This window comes from Rhamphochromis sp. 'chilingali' (genome assembly GCF_963969265.1).
Source record: "Rhamphochromis sp. 'chilingali' genome assembly, chromosome: 1".
NCBI classification, from domain to species: Eukaryota; Metazoa; Chordata; class Actinopteri; order Cichliformes; family Cichlidae; genus Rhamphochromis; species Rhamphochromis sp. 'chilingali'.
Genome location: NC_137929.1, coordinates 40,105,156 through 40,121,957, shown reverse-complemented (window position 1 = coordinate 40,121,957; position 16,802 = coordinate 40,105,156). Strand labels below are relative to the sequence as shown.

Sequence of the window (16,802 nt, the reverse complement as noted above, 5' to 3'; positions counted from 1 at the left end):
TGTCGCGGATAAATGAGGGAGGGGCTAATAATCGGCTCAGTCATTTTTAATGATCGTTGAAAGCCCAGATCGTAATCGTGATTAAAATTCGATTAATTGAGCAGCCCTAATGCATATACATATTTAAATTTTCCACAGTTGACTGGATTTTCCTGTAGAGTTAAAAGACCCTGTACAGTTCATGAAATGACGGATAAATGAAACCTAAAAGCTTCCACCAGAGTGGTAGGGGGAGAAAAGTATGTAAAAAAGAGAAACAACATGAAATTAAGAGTTGATTTTCAGATAGACTTTCAAAATATTTACAATGGGCCGTACTGCACCAACAAAAGTACAAACAATGCTATTACTACTACTACTACCACTGCCCGTCACCCCGCCTAGGGTATGGGCCGCCAAACAAACATTGCACTTGCATGAATGTGTAAAAATGTAGTTCGGAAGCACTCAGTTTAAAGAAAATGTGTGATTGACTGAATGTGGCACTTTGAGTAATCTGGGAGAACAAAAAAGCGCTATAAAAGAATCAGTCCATTCACTGTCTGAACAGAGTTTCGGCATGTTACTTTTGCACTGTTTTGCATGTTCTGGCACATGTTGTTATTACATGGCTTGATTAAGGTACACATTAGTCTGACATCTGGGGCCAGAGCTGAAAGTGTTCTGGGCCAGCACAGGGCCAGCAGTGTGTCTACAACTGGCTGCACACAACTTACACATGGCCCACATACCGCAAAGAATGATGGCCCTTCGGTGGCCCAGATCAGGTTTGCCAGAGATGATCCACATATGGGCCAGCACAGGGCCACCAGTGTGTCTGCAACTGGCCTTGTGCTGACCAGTGTTGGGTGTAATGCGTTACTAAGTAACACGTTACTGTAATTAAATTACTTTTCAACTGAAAAAGTAGAGTAACTAATTACTGTTCATTTTTAGGTATTTTAATTACAGTTACTTACAATGTACTTGCGTTACATTGTAAAATACTTAAACTCACTGAATATCATTATTTAATTTCAATAATTTATCTTCTAAAGGTAAAAGTAAACTCTGCCGCTTTAACATCGCTGTAGTGCAGCTGCACGTCATTTTGCGCCAGTTTGCCGCCATTTTATGAAATGGACATATTCCCGTCTCTTCACTTTTCTGAAACAAGCAGACAAGAATATTACAGTAATATGTAAGCTATGTCCTGGGGAGAAAAATCTATCGGCTGCTGTTAATAGCACGAGTAATCTGCTGAAGCGCCTGACACGAAAGCATAGACGAACACTTCTGAGTGATTCTTGTTCATCATCCATGGATAACACCGTGGCAACTCCTGATTTTATGTCAGCAGTACAGAAAGAGTCTGAAGGTGAGCTTAAAAAATGATTGCAGGCTACATTGTGGAAGAGATGCTACCGCTGCTTACTGTCTTTAAAAAAAAAAGATAAATTTCTATTGTTTGCCCACTCAAGGTTTATAGGGATTTTAAGAAGTATGTAGTTAAATTACTTATTTAGTAATTAAGTTAATTTTCTGACACAGTAATTAGATAAGTATTTTAAATACAATATTGACTAAATAATTAGTAATTAGTAATTAATTACTTTTTTAAAGTAACTTACCCAACACTGGTGCTGACCCATGTGTGGGCCACATCTGGCAAACCAGATCTGGGCCAGCAAAGGGCATTCTTTGCGGTATGTGAGCCATGTGTAAGCACATTGTGTGGGCCAGGTCCGGGCCATACCATTTTGCTATGTGGTAGTAGCACCCACAACCAAATCAACCACAACATCTTGTTAGTGTAGCACACTCCATTGTTTTCTTTGGCAATTACTCTAAATTTTTTATGTATTATGTATTTATTGTGTATTTAGGGCAATGTCTTACAGAGGTTCGACACTCTGGCCTATGTGATGACTCATATGATCAATAATGTGTCAATAACACTAGGACCATCTCTAAAGAGACACCTACTCTAAGGCTTAAATACCTACAACTCTGTCAGTTGTTTTGGAACTCAAGAAGCCACTTGAGGCTTCTCTTTGAGCACTCAACACAACCTTGCAAGTCAGTAAGGGGAAAAATGCATCCAAAAATATCAGTGACAATTCATTCATTTATTTTTGCACAAGACAAAGAAATATGTGTGACAGAACATAGTTCATTTTCTTATTGAAAAATATAATTATTTAAAAGTAGAACGTAGCTTAATTACTCTGGAAAAACAGGTTTCGTGATTTGGTAGAAATACTAGAGTACAGAGTTGATTTTAAATGAATTATTACTTTATTAAACATAATTGTTTAAATAAAGAAATCATTTCTTGAGTTTACAAAAAAGACAAAACAGAGAGAAAAAATGATTCTGATTACAGAGCAGCATGAAAATAATGGATATTTTGGGTAGTTTTGTAAAATCTCCTTTTTGAAACAAGGAATTATAAAACCCGTCATGTTGTATCACAGATTCTGTGTTTCTGATTCATGTGCCATATTGGACATAGCCCTTATCTATGGTGTGATTACATGATAACAAGAATAATAACAAGCAACAGGAACAAAAATGATAAGAGGAGGGTCCCAGCAAATGGTGCTTTGAGAAAAAACCATGACAAAAGCAACGAGTAGAAAACGAGCACCAGTAATACCACTCCAAGATGTTGTTTTATCAACTCTATCACATATCTTATTTTTTGTATTAGCCATGCTATGCCTACTGCTCCTCCAGTGACTACAGCTGCTGCTGCCACATATCCTGCTGCTGTGCCTCCAGCCCCTGCTGTACCAGCACTTGCACCTGCTCCTGTTGCTTCTACTGCTCCTGCTGCACCTCCAGTCCCGGCTGCACCTCCAGCTCCTGCTGTACCAGCACTTGCACCTGCTCCTGTTCCAGGAGCTACACCACCTCCTATAGCTGTTGATACTGCTCCAGCAGCTACACCACCTCCTATAGCTGTTGATACTGCTCCAGCAGCTACACCACCTCCTATAGCTGTTGATAATGCTCCAGCAGCTGCACCACTTGCACTTGTTTTTCTTTCTTGTGCTTCTTCTTTTGCTACTTTCCCTTCATTTTTTCTTTCTTCTTTTTCTTTTGTTATTTCTCCATTTTCTTCTGTTGTCATTTCTGTCTGTTCATCATTCATTTTTTCTAATGTGACATGCTCTTCAGTTTTTCTTCCTCCTCCTTCTTCTTCTTCTTCTTCCTCTTCTTCATCTCCTTGTTTTGTCACTTCTGTTTGTTCATCATTCGTTTTTTCTGATGTGACATGCTTTTCATTTTTTCTTCCTCCTCCTTCTTCTTTTGTCATTTCTTTCTGTCCATTGTTAGTTCTTTTTGATGTAGCTTTTCCTTCTACATTTTCTCCTTCTTTTTCATCTGTTTCAGTGCCATCTTTCTCAATTGCATTTGTTGATCCTGGAGTTAAAACTACAACAGCTGACCCAGAGAAAGCCTTTGCCATGGATTCTGCTCCAACGCCTGTAAGTTTGATCATTTCATTCTTAGAGACACTGCTGTTAGCCTTATTACGGGTGTCTACTTGTGGCAACATCTTGCTGGTGTAGCACACTCCCTTGTTTTCTTTAACTACCTGGCCTACTGTGTTTAGTAGGTCTGTCACTTTAAACTGGCTGCTGTCACCCTGTCCGTTGTATTTATTAATGATGTGGTATCGGGTCTTGCACTTCTTCACCAGATCACTCAGATATTTATTCTGATCTATGAACTGTTTGATCTTCATTTCATCTGAGTCTGGGCCATCCTGAGTAAAGACAACTGAGGCATATTTGAAAACTTCCTCTGAGAAATACTGGCTTATTTTCTCAATAACAGCCTTCTGCTTTTGCTGCTCTGTGGATTTCTCCACTTTGAGCACAATGAGAAAAGCATGAGGCCCTGGAGTGCACTCAGTGATACACCTCAGTATTTCAGGCTTCAGCTCCTCCTCTGATCTACCTGGGCCAGAGAAATCAGGAGTGTTGATCAGGGTAATTCTTCTTCCATGGAGAGATTTGGACTCAGTTTGACATTCAGTGTTGTTAACCTTGAACATGTCTTGTCCAAACATGGCGTTTGCTAGGCTGCTTTTCCCAGCTTCACTGTTTCCCAGTAGGACAATCCTGTATAATTTTTCCACTGGAAACAAGTGAAGACAGAAAATTAATAGAGCATTTGAGTACTCGTATGTTGTAATTTTGAACTCAAAGATTAAACATCAAAAATATACATAAATGTGTCTGTTGTTAAGCCATCACTCATTAGAGAATAATTGTTTGTTAACTAGAGGTTTGTGCTAAAAAAATAAATAAATAAAAAAAAGATGTGACTGTGTACACTGACAAAGGAAAGAGGAAGAAAATAGGAAGCAATCAAGGATGAAATGAAATAGACATTTTAATACACTCTCCCAGACTCAAAAAAGAAAAGAAACATAGGGCCAGGAGAGCAGTCAGTGATGATGATTTCCTCAGAGACACAACTGAGTCAAACTCATGTCTCCTCAAGCATGTTGTTACCTTTGATGTACTTTTGAGCCCCAGCTGCTTTTCCTTCCATGACAATCATAGTTGGTGGCACTAAAATGGCAAAACGAGGGAAAATAACACATTAGACAATTCAGTTTTTGTAGAGTTGTTTATTCATATTTCTGTTAAAAAAAAAAAGTACTTATGAGCTCAAGTCATTTGCTACATTGCATAGAGAGAAATAAGGTGCTTTGGAAAAATGATATTAGATGAAATGACACAAATGTAGCATTTATTTGTTTAGTTATTCAGGATACCTGTCATGTCATCTTTCTGTGCTTCTCGTGGTGTTACCACTTTAGCGCTTACGTTTTCCTGCAAACCTGCTACATTTTGACAGAAAGCTTCTGTCAGAGATCCAGCTGCAGGGCCTGTTAATTTGATCCATACATGCTTAGAGATGCTTTCCCTGATTTTAGCAGAGGGATGGAGCAATCCAGAGTATTCTAGAAGAGATAAATTGCAGTGTTTAATTAATGGTGTACATTTATGTAGCTGGAAAATCCATTATCACTCATTTATGCTTTTGCTGAAACAATTGCACATATTTGTAAAATTCTTAAATCACCAGAAGAAGTTAAAAACATCCACAAAATAATGACGGCATAGGAGAAACATGACATTGCATTCTGTTCAGCCGCAATAAGAATCAAAGTAACATATCTGCCTTCATGCAGCATGTCGAGTTTGTTTGGCAAAGCATGATCACGAGCTCCAGAATCAAAGATACTTTTAAAAAACTTTTTCTAACCCCAATCATTCATGTTCATATGATGTAACTTTTTAACACTAACTTTACAAGAACATTTTTAAACTACCTCTTTAGACATTCTAGAGCTGCATTTATTTCAGTTGTACAATCTATAACTTTAATCCAAACTGTAACTCACTGTGAGGAATGTGTTTTGGCTGAAAATGTACATTTTAAATGTATGCATGAGATGGGCTATGTATGTGTTCTGTACATTTGTTTTCAGCTCCAAATATGTGTAAGTGTCATTGTCATGCATTACTAAACTCTCTTGAATTTTCACACAGGTCAAAAGGTCTTCCAGTGTTCTGACAAACCTTCCTACTTTGGCAAAACGTCCTACGGTAAGTAGTTTATGCACATTTCTGCTGTCACAGAGTAATTCCAGCACAGCTTTAAGTAGGTGTGACGGTTTGCCACGTAACTTTGCCCATCAGAATATGCTTGTAGCTCATATTCATAAAGCCAGGACGGTTTGCCACTTCATTTTACCTGTTAAAGTATGCTTGTAGGTAACATTCACAAAGGTAGGATGATTTGCCACTTAATTTTACCCGTCAGAGTATGCTTCAAGCTCATATTCACAAAGGTAGGATGGTTCGCCATTGAATTTTAGCTATTGAAGTATGCTTCTAGCTCAGAAGGTAGGACGATTTGCCACTTAATTTAGCTGTTAAAGTATGCTTGTAGGTCACACTCACAAAGGCAGGCACTTAATTTTACCAGTCAAGAGTATTTTTCTAGCTAATATTCACAAGGGTATGACGGCTCGCTACTTAATTTCGTGTTGTGCGCATGTGCAGAAACAACAGGTAGGATGGTTTGTCAGGTAGGATGGATTCCCAGAACACCGGGACCTTCAGGTGAAAATGGGAAGACCGTAAGCAACAGCTCTGCTCTACTAATGTTTGGTTTTGGCTCCATCTAGTGGTTCCTGAAATATAATGCAATGTTATGTCATCAAGTTTTGTTCTTGTTGGTTTCACTTTTGATTTCTTGGTCTCTTTGATCCTGCATTCACTGCACGGCCTTTTAGGTGAACTGACAAAAAACGAGCTAATTTGATTTGTTTGTTTGTTTTTTATTCCATTATAAAAAGCTAGAAAATGCCATTCAAATCAAAGGTATTTAATGCAGTCTGGCTGACAGATTAACACGATGAGTCATGTGTCATAAAAAAAATCAAAAGTGCCAGCAGGCTACGTGCTTGGTTTGGTTCGACATTTCTGTGATTGTGATTTCATCACAATAGTCTCAAAGCACCAACCAAGTGTCGTTTCCTTCGATTATTTATTAGGCTTATCAAAATGCACGTTGTTGTTGTGACTGCAGAATATTAGAGTTAAAATAACTTACCAGGCATGCTTGCAGAAAATCAGCGAAGAGCAGAGCTTGACATCCGTTGCTTGTCTCCTCTGGGTTTACTTTCACTTGCTGTTTGAAACGTTGGCATGGAGAGAGCTGAGGGTTTCGGTTTGAGTGGAAATAAAAAGTGCAGCTGAATGTTTGTTTTCATTTGCTGAATTCTGCATTTGCAGAACATCTTAACACAGATGTGAGGTTTACCCTTCTATAGAACAGATAAGATAAATGTTCCATTGGTCCTGCTATGAGCCCCTATATGTTATTATGTTATTATAGCATCCCACATAGCAAGCAGGTCTGGCCCAGATCTGGTATCAAGCCGCCACTGCTGGCTGACTTCTGGCATGGTAAGACGCATGCCATCCAGATATGGGCCAGACCTGGTATAGACTGCACTGTCTGTGTCATGGCATGCCACATCTGGCCCGATTGTGGTTCGGTTTATGTGGCCCAGGCTCATAGGAAACAGGTCTGGCCAGGATCTGGCATCAAGCTGGCACTTCTGACTGACTGGTGTCATGGCAGGGTGTATGTCAACCAGATGTGGGCCAGGTCTGGCAATGGTGGCACTATTTATGTTCATATTTTAGTTGGAACCCCAAAGTGCAATGTTAATATACTATACTGCTATGGTAGCCAACGTTACAAATTCAGTTATGACAGGTTTGTGAGTGTACACTTTATCCAAAACCTAGTGAGGGTTTACACATGTTTACCACCGGGTGGCTGTAGCTCAAGTGGCAGAGCTGGTCACCTACTGATCGGAAGGTGAGTGGTTTGACTCCTGGCTCCTCCAATCTGCATGTCAAGAGTGTGAATGTGTATGAATGTAATTAGGAAACACATAAAGTGTGTGATTGGGTGAATATGGCATGTTATGCAGAGTGTTTTGAGTAATAAGGGGGAAAGGAAAAGAATCAGTTAATTCACTGTCTGAACAGAGGTTTGTCATGTTACTTTTGCACTATTTATCTTCCTGCACATGTTGTTATTACATGGCTTGATTAAGGTACACATTTGGCTGACATCTGGGCCAGCACAGAGCCAGCTGTATGTCTGCAACTGGCCCTGTGCTGGCTCATGTCTACCTCTGGCAAACCTGATCTGGGCCGCCAAAGGGCCATCATTCTTTGCGGTATGTGGGCCATGTGTAAGCACATTATGTGGGCCAGATCTGGGCCATACCTGTCATGGTCTCCATGCCTGCCCGGCCGGCACCACAAGGCTACGTGTGCTGTTTTGGTTCTCTCTCTCTCTCTCTCTCTCTCTGCCTGGGCGGAGCTCACTGTGGGCTCCCGCCCTTGGCCCACACACCTGACAACAATCACCTGTCATCACCGGGAGCACTATTTGAGGCTGGAACACAGATCCTCTCGTCGCTGGATGATTGTACTACTGACGTTAGTGTTTCTCGCAGCTCCTGTGAACTCGTGCTTAGTAATTTGTGATTTGTTTGTTTTTTGGAGACGTCTAACCGCTCTGCGCCTGAGTTCCTACAACCAGATTGTGACAATACCAATTTTGCTACGTGGGATGTTGCTATGACATGAAGTGGATGATGTAAATGTATAATGTTGCATTCTTTTCTTTTTGTGCCCTTGCCACGTAATGTGTAATTTAGGTAGAAAGTACAGTATATAGCTACACATGACTGGTTGCAGGTAAGACACATGTTTTGTGCAGAAACATGCTGAATATTAAAGGATAGAAGAAGCATGTGTCTAATATTAAGTCAGATTTTACGTTTTCATGTTAATATTAGTTTTATTCACCTTGCTACTACATCATTAATTTCAGAAAACCAAAAAAAGAAACTATAATCAACTATGAAATAACACAAACATACAAATGTTAAAATGGGTAAATTCCTCTTTTCTAAGTGTCTGTATCCCTAAAGGCTTAATCACATTTACACCAGTTTGGACTTTATTCTTTGCACTTTTTTCTGTGATGTTTCTGCTGCATTACATCCTGTAAAGCCACCTTGAAGTGTTAACCTTTTCTGATCTTCCTTTTATTAAAATAATTTACATTTTTAATAGTTCTCTCCCAGTGTCACAATAGTGGCACGTTTTTGTAGTGCCTGTCAAAATGTCCCCAAAGGCACAAAAACCTAAATCGTCTGATCCCTGCTTCTACATAATTCAATAATTAGGGCCCGAGCACTGATAGTGCGAAGGCCCTATTGTAATTGCTCTGTTTATTATTATTATTATTATTATTATTAGGGCCCGAGCACTGACAGTGCGAAGGCCCTATTGTAATTGCTCTGTTTATTATTATTAGGGCCCGAGCACTGACAGTGCGAAGGCCCTATTGTAATTGCTCTGTTTATTATTATTATTATTATTATTTCGGCAAATGAATTGGCCGTTTGAGGGCCTAAACATGCTCGAAAACTCATGAAATTTTGCACACATGCCAGGTCTGGTGAAAAATTTTGTATTTTAATGGTTTTACATATGAGCACTGGGAAATGGCTCTACAGCGCCACCTATGCCTTGTTAAATGCAGCCCTACGACCACATCGTTTCAGCTACATGTATGAAATTTGGCACACATGTGTATCATGCCGAGTCGAACAAAAAAGTCTGTGGGCCCATTGATGCAAACCCAACAGGAAGTCCGCCATTTGGAAGAGAAGGTGACATTTTGGCTCTAATTTTGCCATTTCCATGCCTCGAACTTTTGCGAACTCCTCCTTGGGATTTGGTTGTATAAGCTTCATCTTTGGTCAGTGTCAACTACACACCTGGGCCATGTTAAATTGCGGAGCTTTTGAGTTTTCACAATACTATGAGGCCGTGGCGCCATGGCGAATTTCGATGACTCGCCATGAAAATCTTATTGCCTCTCATTTTGTCATACATTTTCTGACCTTGACCAAAGTGAACACATATGATAAGGCTCCACCCCTGAACATATTTCAACTGCCATATTTGACACCAGGGACAGCGCCACCTAGTGGGAACAGGAAATGTCATGTTTTACACTTTGGGGTACAGTATTGTGATGGGTGACACCTGCAGCCTCAAATTTCTCCAGGAAAGCCTTAAGGAGTTGGTCTTGGGTTACAGTGAAAACTGTGACTTTTCGCAAAAGGGTGTGACCCCAGCAGCATGGCGAACTTTAATGTCACGCCATGAAGAAACAAATTAGTATAACTCAATGAAATCCAGTCTGTTCAGTACCAGACTTTACAGGCATGATGTCAGACCTGCCCTGAACAGATTGATGTGCCCATTGTCGGGAATACGTACAGCGCCACCTAGTGGCAACAGGAAATGTCATGGCTTTAATTTTGTTGTACTGATTTTCACAGGTTCATCGTGGCCACCTCAAAAGCGGTGAATATCAACATCAGTCCCTCGTGATGCTTCAGTGCAAAAATTGTGACTTTAAACTGAACGGCGCACCCTGGTGGCAACGCGGTCCACCATGAAAGATGAAGTGGCTTTTGAGGGGCTTGGAAAGTATATAGAGGCTTTAAATTTAGCACACCCCTCCAAATGGATGAAGGCTTTGTTGTCATGTGATCATTTTTATTGAATAGCGCGAAATGGCTCCACAGCGCCCCCTACAAAATTTCAAAACCACAGCCCCAGCTCTGTGTTTTATGTATGAGTCTGAAACCTGGTAAGCTTATAGGAGATATCAAGATGTACAAAAAAGTCTCTTGGAGCAATATCCAAAATCCAACAGGAAGTCAGCCATTTTAAAATTAATGTGCAATTTTGGCGACATTTTCCCCTCTTTTCAGGCTTCATACTTTGACGAACTCCTCCAAGGGATTTCATCATATTGAACCATTCTCCAGTGTGTGGAATCTAAAGACCTTTGTGATGTTAAATTGCGAAGCTTTTTACGTTCAAGGAAACGGGGTGGTCATGGCGGCACGTGGAGTTTCAATCACTCGCCAAAAAGCAGTAATCTGCTGTCACTCAAAGACACAAAGTCCAATCTCTCCCAAAGGTCGCAGGCGTGATGAGACTCGAGCTCGGAAATGTTTGTTATGCCATTTGTGCATAAGGGTTAGAGCGCCACCTAGTGGAACGACTAACAAATCATGAATGAATGAGTTGAAATGTTAGCTGGTGGTTAAATGCATGAATTCCATCAATGTGACATCACATCGGATGTGCTGGTTTTAGGTGTTGGGCGTGGCTCGACACGCCGGGGGTGCGAGGGCCCTCATAACGCTGCTTGCAGCTTTAATTATTATTATTATTATTATTTCGGCAAATGAATTGGCCGTTTGAGGGCCTAAACATGCTCGAAAACTCATGAAATTTTGCACACGCGTCAGGTCTGGTGAAAATTTACGTATTTTAATGTTCTCAGACATGGCCAGGGAAAATTAGCTCAGTAGCGCCACCTAGAAAAATGAAAAACGCGAGCCCCCGATATGGGTATGACCTACATGTTTGAAAGTCGGTACACCTATATAACGTTCAGAGTCGAACAAAAAAGTCTATTATGGCAATGTCCTAAACCCAACAGGAAGTCCGCCATTTTGGATTGAAGGTGACATTTTGGCTCTGATTTTACCGTTTCCATGCCTCGAACTTTAACGAACTCCTCCTTGGGGTTTCATTTCATAACCTTCAAATTTGGACAGTGTCAACTACACCCTTGTGCCATGTTAAATTGCGGAGCTTTTGAGTTTTCACAATACTATGAGGCCGTGGCGCCATGGCGAATTTCGATGACTCGCCATGAAAATCTTATTGCCTCTCATTCTGTCATACATGTTCCAATCTGGACCAACGAGCACACATATGATAAGGCTCCACCCCTGAACATATTTCAACTGCCATATTTGACATCAAGGACAGCGCCACCTAGTGGGAACAGGAAATGTCATGTTTTACACTTTGGGGTACAGTATAGTGAAGGGTGACATCTGCTGCCTCAAATTTCTCCAGGAAAACCTTAAGGAGTTGGTCTTGGGTTACAGTGAAAACTGTGAGTTTTCGCGAAAGGGTGTGACCCCAGCAGCATGGCGAACTTTGATGTCACGCCATGAAGAAACAAATTAGTATAACTCAATGAAATCCAGTCTGATCAGTACCAGACTTTACAGGCATGATGTCAGACCCGCCCTGAACAGATTGATGTGCCCATTGTCGGAAATACGGACAGCGCCACCTAGTGGCAACAGGAAATTTCATGGCTTTAATTTTGTTGTACTGATTTTCACAGGTTCATCTTGGCCACCTCAAAAGCGGTGAATATCACCATCAGTCCCTCGTGATGCTTCAGTGCAAAAATTGTGACTTTAAACTGAACGGCGCACCCTGGTGGCAACGCTGTTCAACATGAAAGATGAAGTGGCTTTTGAGGGTCTTGGCAAGTTTATAGAGGCTTGAAATTTGGCACACACCTCCAAATGGATGAAGGCTTTGTTGTTATGTGATCATTTTCATTGAATAGCGCGAAATTGCTCCACAGCGCCCCCTACAAAATTTCAAAACCACAGCCCCTGCTCTGTGTTCTATGTATGATTCTGAAACCTGGTAAGCTTATAGGAGATATCAAGATGTACAAAAAAGTCTCTTGGTGCAATATCCCAAATCCAACAGGAAGTCAGCCATTTTAATATTAATGTGTAATTTTGGCAACATTTTCCCCTCTTTCCAGGCACCGTTCTTTGACGAACTCCTCCAAGGGATTTCATCATATTGAACCATTCTCCAGTGTGTGGAATCTAAAGACCTTTGTGATGTTAAATTGCGAAGCTTTTTACGTTCAGTGAAACGGGGTGGTTATGGTGGCACTTAGAGTTTGAATCACTCGCCAAAAAGCAGTAATCTGCTGTCACTCAAAAACACAATGTCCAATCTCTCCCAAACGTCTCAGGTGTGATGAGACTCGAGCTCGGAAGTGTTTGTTATGCCATTTGTACATAATGGTTAGAGCGCCACCTAGTGGAACGACTAACTAATCATGAATGAATGAGTTGAAATGTTAGCTGGTGGTTAAATGCATGAATTCCATCAATGTGACATCAGATCGGAGGTGCTGGTTTTAGGTGTTGGGCGTGGCTCGACGCGCCGGGGGTGCGAGGGCCCTCGTAACGCTGCTTGCAGCTTTAATTATTATTATTATTATTATTATTATTAGGGCCCGAGCACTGACAGTGCGAAGGCCCTATTGTAATTGCTCTGTTTATTATTATTATTATTAGGGCCCGAGCACTGACAGTGCGAAGGCCCTATTGTAATTGCTCCGTTTATTAGGGCCCGAGCACCGAGAGTGCGAAGGCCCTATTGTATCTGCTCCGTTTCTTATTATTATTATTAGGGCCCGAGCACTGAGAGTGCGAAGGCCCTATTGTATCTGCTCCGTTTCTTATTAGGGCCCGAGCACTGACAGTGCGAAGGCCCTATTGTAATTGCTCTGTTTATTATTATTATTAGGGCCCGAGCACTGACAGTGCGAAGGCCCTATTGTAATTGCTCTGTTTATTATTATTATTATTATTAGGGCCCGAGCACTGACAGTGCGAAGGCCCTATTGTAATTGCTCTGTTTATTATTATTATTATTATTATTATTATTATTTCGGCAAATGAATTGGCCGTTTGAGGGCCTAAACATGCTCGAAAACTCATGAAATTTTGCACACGCGTCAGGTCTGGTGAAAATTTACGTATTTTAATGTTCTCAGACATGGCCAGGGAAAATTAGCTCAGTAGCGCCACCTAGAAAAATGAAAAACGCGAGCCCCCGATATGGGTATGACCTACATGTTTGAAAGTCGGTACACCTATATAACGTTCAGAGTCGAACAAAAAAGTCTATTATGGCAATGTCCTAAACCCAACAGGAAGTCCGCCATTTTGGATTGAAGGTGACATTTTGGCTCTGATTTTACCGTTTCCATGCCTCGAACTTTAACGAACTCCTCCTTGGGGTTTCATTTCATAACCTTCAAATTTGGACAGTGTCAACTACACCCTTGTGCCATGTTAAATTGCGGAGCTTTTGAGTTTTCACAATACTATGAGGCCGTGGCGCCATGGCGAATTTCGATGACTCGCCATGAAAATCTTATTGCCTCTCATTCTGTCATACATGTTCCAATCTGGACCAACGAGCACACATATGATAAGGCTCCACCCCTGAACATATTTCAACTGCCATATTTGACATCAAGGACAGCGCCACCTAGTGGGAACAGGAAATGTCATGTTTTACACTTTGGGGTACAGTATAGTGAAGGGTGACATCTGCTGCCTCAAATTTCTCCAGGAAAACCTTAAGGAGTTGGTCTTGGGTTACAGTGAAAACTGTGAGTTTTCGCGAAAGGGTGTGACCCCAGCAGCATGGCGAACTTTGATGTCACGCCATGAAGAAACAAATTAGTATAACTCAATGAAATCCAGTCTGATCAGTACCAGACTTTACAGGCATGATGTCAGACCCGCCCTGAACAGATTGATGTGCCCATTGTCGGAAATACGGACAGCGCCACCTAGTGGCAACAGGAAATTTCATGGCTTTAATTTTGTTGTACTGATTTTCACAGGTTCATCTTGGCCACCTCAAAAGCGGTGAATATCACCATCAGTCCCTCGTGATGCTTCAGTGCAAAAATTGTGACTTTAAACTGAACGGCGCACCCTGGTGGCAACGCTGTTCAACATGAAAGATGAAGTGGCTTTTGAGGGTCTTGGCAAGTTTATAGAGGCTTGAAATTTGGCACACACCTCCAAATGGATGAAGGCTTTGTTGTTATGTGATCATTTTCATTGAATAGCGCGAAATTGCTCCACAGCGCCCCCTACAAAATTTCAAAACCACAGCCCCTGCTCTGTGTTCTATGTATGATTCTGAAACCTGGTAAGCTTATAGGAGATATCAAGATGTACAAAAAAGTCTCTTGGTGCAATATCCCAAATCCAACAGGAAGTCAGCCATTTTAATATTAATGTGTAATTTTGGCAACATTTTCCCCTCTTTCCAGGCACCGTTCTTTGACGAACTCCTCCAAGGGATTTCATCATATTGAACCATTCTCCAGTGTGTGGAATCTAAAGACCTTTGTGATGTTAAATTGCGAAGCTTTTTACGTTCAGTGAAACGGGGTGGTTATGGTGGCACTTAGAGTTTGAATCACTCGCCAAAAAGCAGTAATCTGCTGTCACTCAAAAACACAATGTCCAATCTCTCCCAAACGTCTCAGGTGTGATGAGACTCGAGCTCGGAAGTGTTTGTTATGCCATTTGTACATAATGGTTAGAGCGCCACCTAGTGGAACGACTAACTAATCATGAATGAATGAGTTGAAATGTTAGCTGGTGGTTAAATGCATGAATTCCATCAATGTGACATCAGATCGGAGGTGCTGGTTTTAGGTGTTGGGCGTGGCTCGACGCGCCGGGGGTGCGAGGGCCCTCGTAACGCTGCTTGCAGCTTTAATTATTATTATTATTATTATTATTATTAGGGCCCGAGCACTGACAGTGCGAAGGCCCTATTGTAATTGCTCTGTTTATTATTATTATTATTAGGGCCCGAGCACTGACAGTGCGAAGGCCCTATTGTAATTGCTCCGTTTATTAGGGCCCGAGCACCGAGAGTGCGAAGGCCCTATTGTATCTGCTCCGTTTCTTATTATTATTATTAGGGCCCGAGCACTGAGAGTGCGAAGGCCCTATTGTATCTGCTCCGTTTCTTATTAGGGCCCGAGCACTGACAGTGCGAAGGCCCTATTGTAATTGCTCTGTTTATTATTATTATTAGGGCCCGAGCACTGACAGTGCGAAGGCCCTATTGTAATTGCTCTGTTTATTATTATTATTATTATTAGGGCCCGAGCACTGACAGTGCGAAGGCCCTATTGTAATTGCTCTGTTTATTATTATTATTATTATTATTATTATTATTTCGGCAAATGAATTGGCCGTTTGAGGGCCTAAACATGCTCGAAAACTCATGAAATTTTGCACACGCGTCAGGTCTGGTGAAAATTTACGTATTTTAATGTTCTCAGACATGGCCAGGGAAAATTAGCTCAGTAGCGCCACCTAGAAAAATGAAAAACGCGAGCCCCCGGTATGGGTATGACCTATAAGTTTGAAAGTCGGTACACCTATATAACGTTCAGAGTCGAACAAAAAAGTCTATTATGGCAATGTCCTAAACCCAACAGGAAGTCCGCCATTTTGGAGTGAAGGTGACATTTTGGCTCTGATTTTACCGTTTCCATGCCTTGTACTTTAACGAACTCCTCCTTGGGATTTGGTCCTATAAACTTCAAATTTGGACAGTGTCAACTATACCCTTGGGCCATGTTAAATTGCGGAGCTTTTGAGTTTTCACAATACTATGAGGCCGTGGCGCCATGGCGAATTTCGATGACTCGCCATGAAAATCTTATTGCCTCTCATTTTGTCATACATTTTCTGACCTTGACCAAAGTGAACACATATGATAAGGCTCCACCCCTGAACATATTTCAACTGCCATATTTGACATCAAGGACAGCGCCACCTAGTGGGAACAGGAAATGTCATGTTTTACACTTTGGGGTACAGTATAGTGATGGGTGACATCTGCAGCCTCAAATTTCTCCAGGAAAGCCTTAAGGAGTTGGTCTTGGGTTACAGTGAAAACTGTGACTTTTTGCAAAAGGGTGTGACCCCAGCAGCATGGCGAACTTTGATGTCACGCCATGAAGAAAGAAATTAGTATAACTCAATGAAATCCAGTCTGATCAGTACCAGACTTTACAGGCATGATGTCAGACCCACCCTGAACAGATTGATGTGCCCATTGTCGGAAATACGGACAGCGCCACCTAGTGGCAACAGGAAATGTCATGGCTTTAATTTTGTTGTACTGATTTTCACAGGTTCATCGTGGCCACCTCAAAAGCGGTGAATATCAACATCAGTCCCTCGTGATGCTTCAGTGCAAAAATTGTGACTTTACACTGAACGGCGCACCCTGGTGGCAACGCGGTTCACCATGAAAGATGAAGTGGCTTTTGAGGGACTTGGAAAGTTTATAGAGGCTTGAAATTTGGCACACACCTCCAAATGGATTTGGGCTTTGTTGTCATGTGATCATTTTCATTGAATAGCTCGAAATTGCTCCACAGCGCCCCCTACAAAATTTCAAAACAACAGCCCCTGCTCTGTGTTTCATCTATGAGTCTGAAAC

At 41.4% G+C, this 16,802-nt stretch overlaps 1 protein-coding gene across 1 annotated transcript; it reads right to left on the bottom strand.

The window, feature by feature from the left end:
* Positions 1-2,802: 2,802 nt before the first annotated feature.
* LOC308408081 (uncharacterized protein) lies at positions 2,803-4,786 on the bottom strand (the record flags this gene model as incomplete). Its single annotated transcript, XM_080900159.1, has 4 exons — positions 4,775-4,786; positions 4,509-4,568; positions 3,452-4,128; positions 2,803-2,874 (listed from the first exon to the last, which is right to left on the bottom strand). The coding sequence occupies exons 1-4, from the start codon at positions 4,779-4,781 to the stop codon at positions 2,803-2,805; spliced, it is 816 nt and encodes a 271-aa protein (XP_080756285.1). The 5' UTR covers positions 4,782-4,786.
* Positions 4,787-16,802: the final 12,016 nt, after the last annotated feature.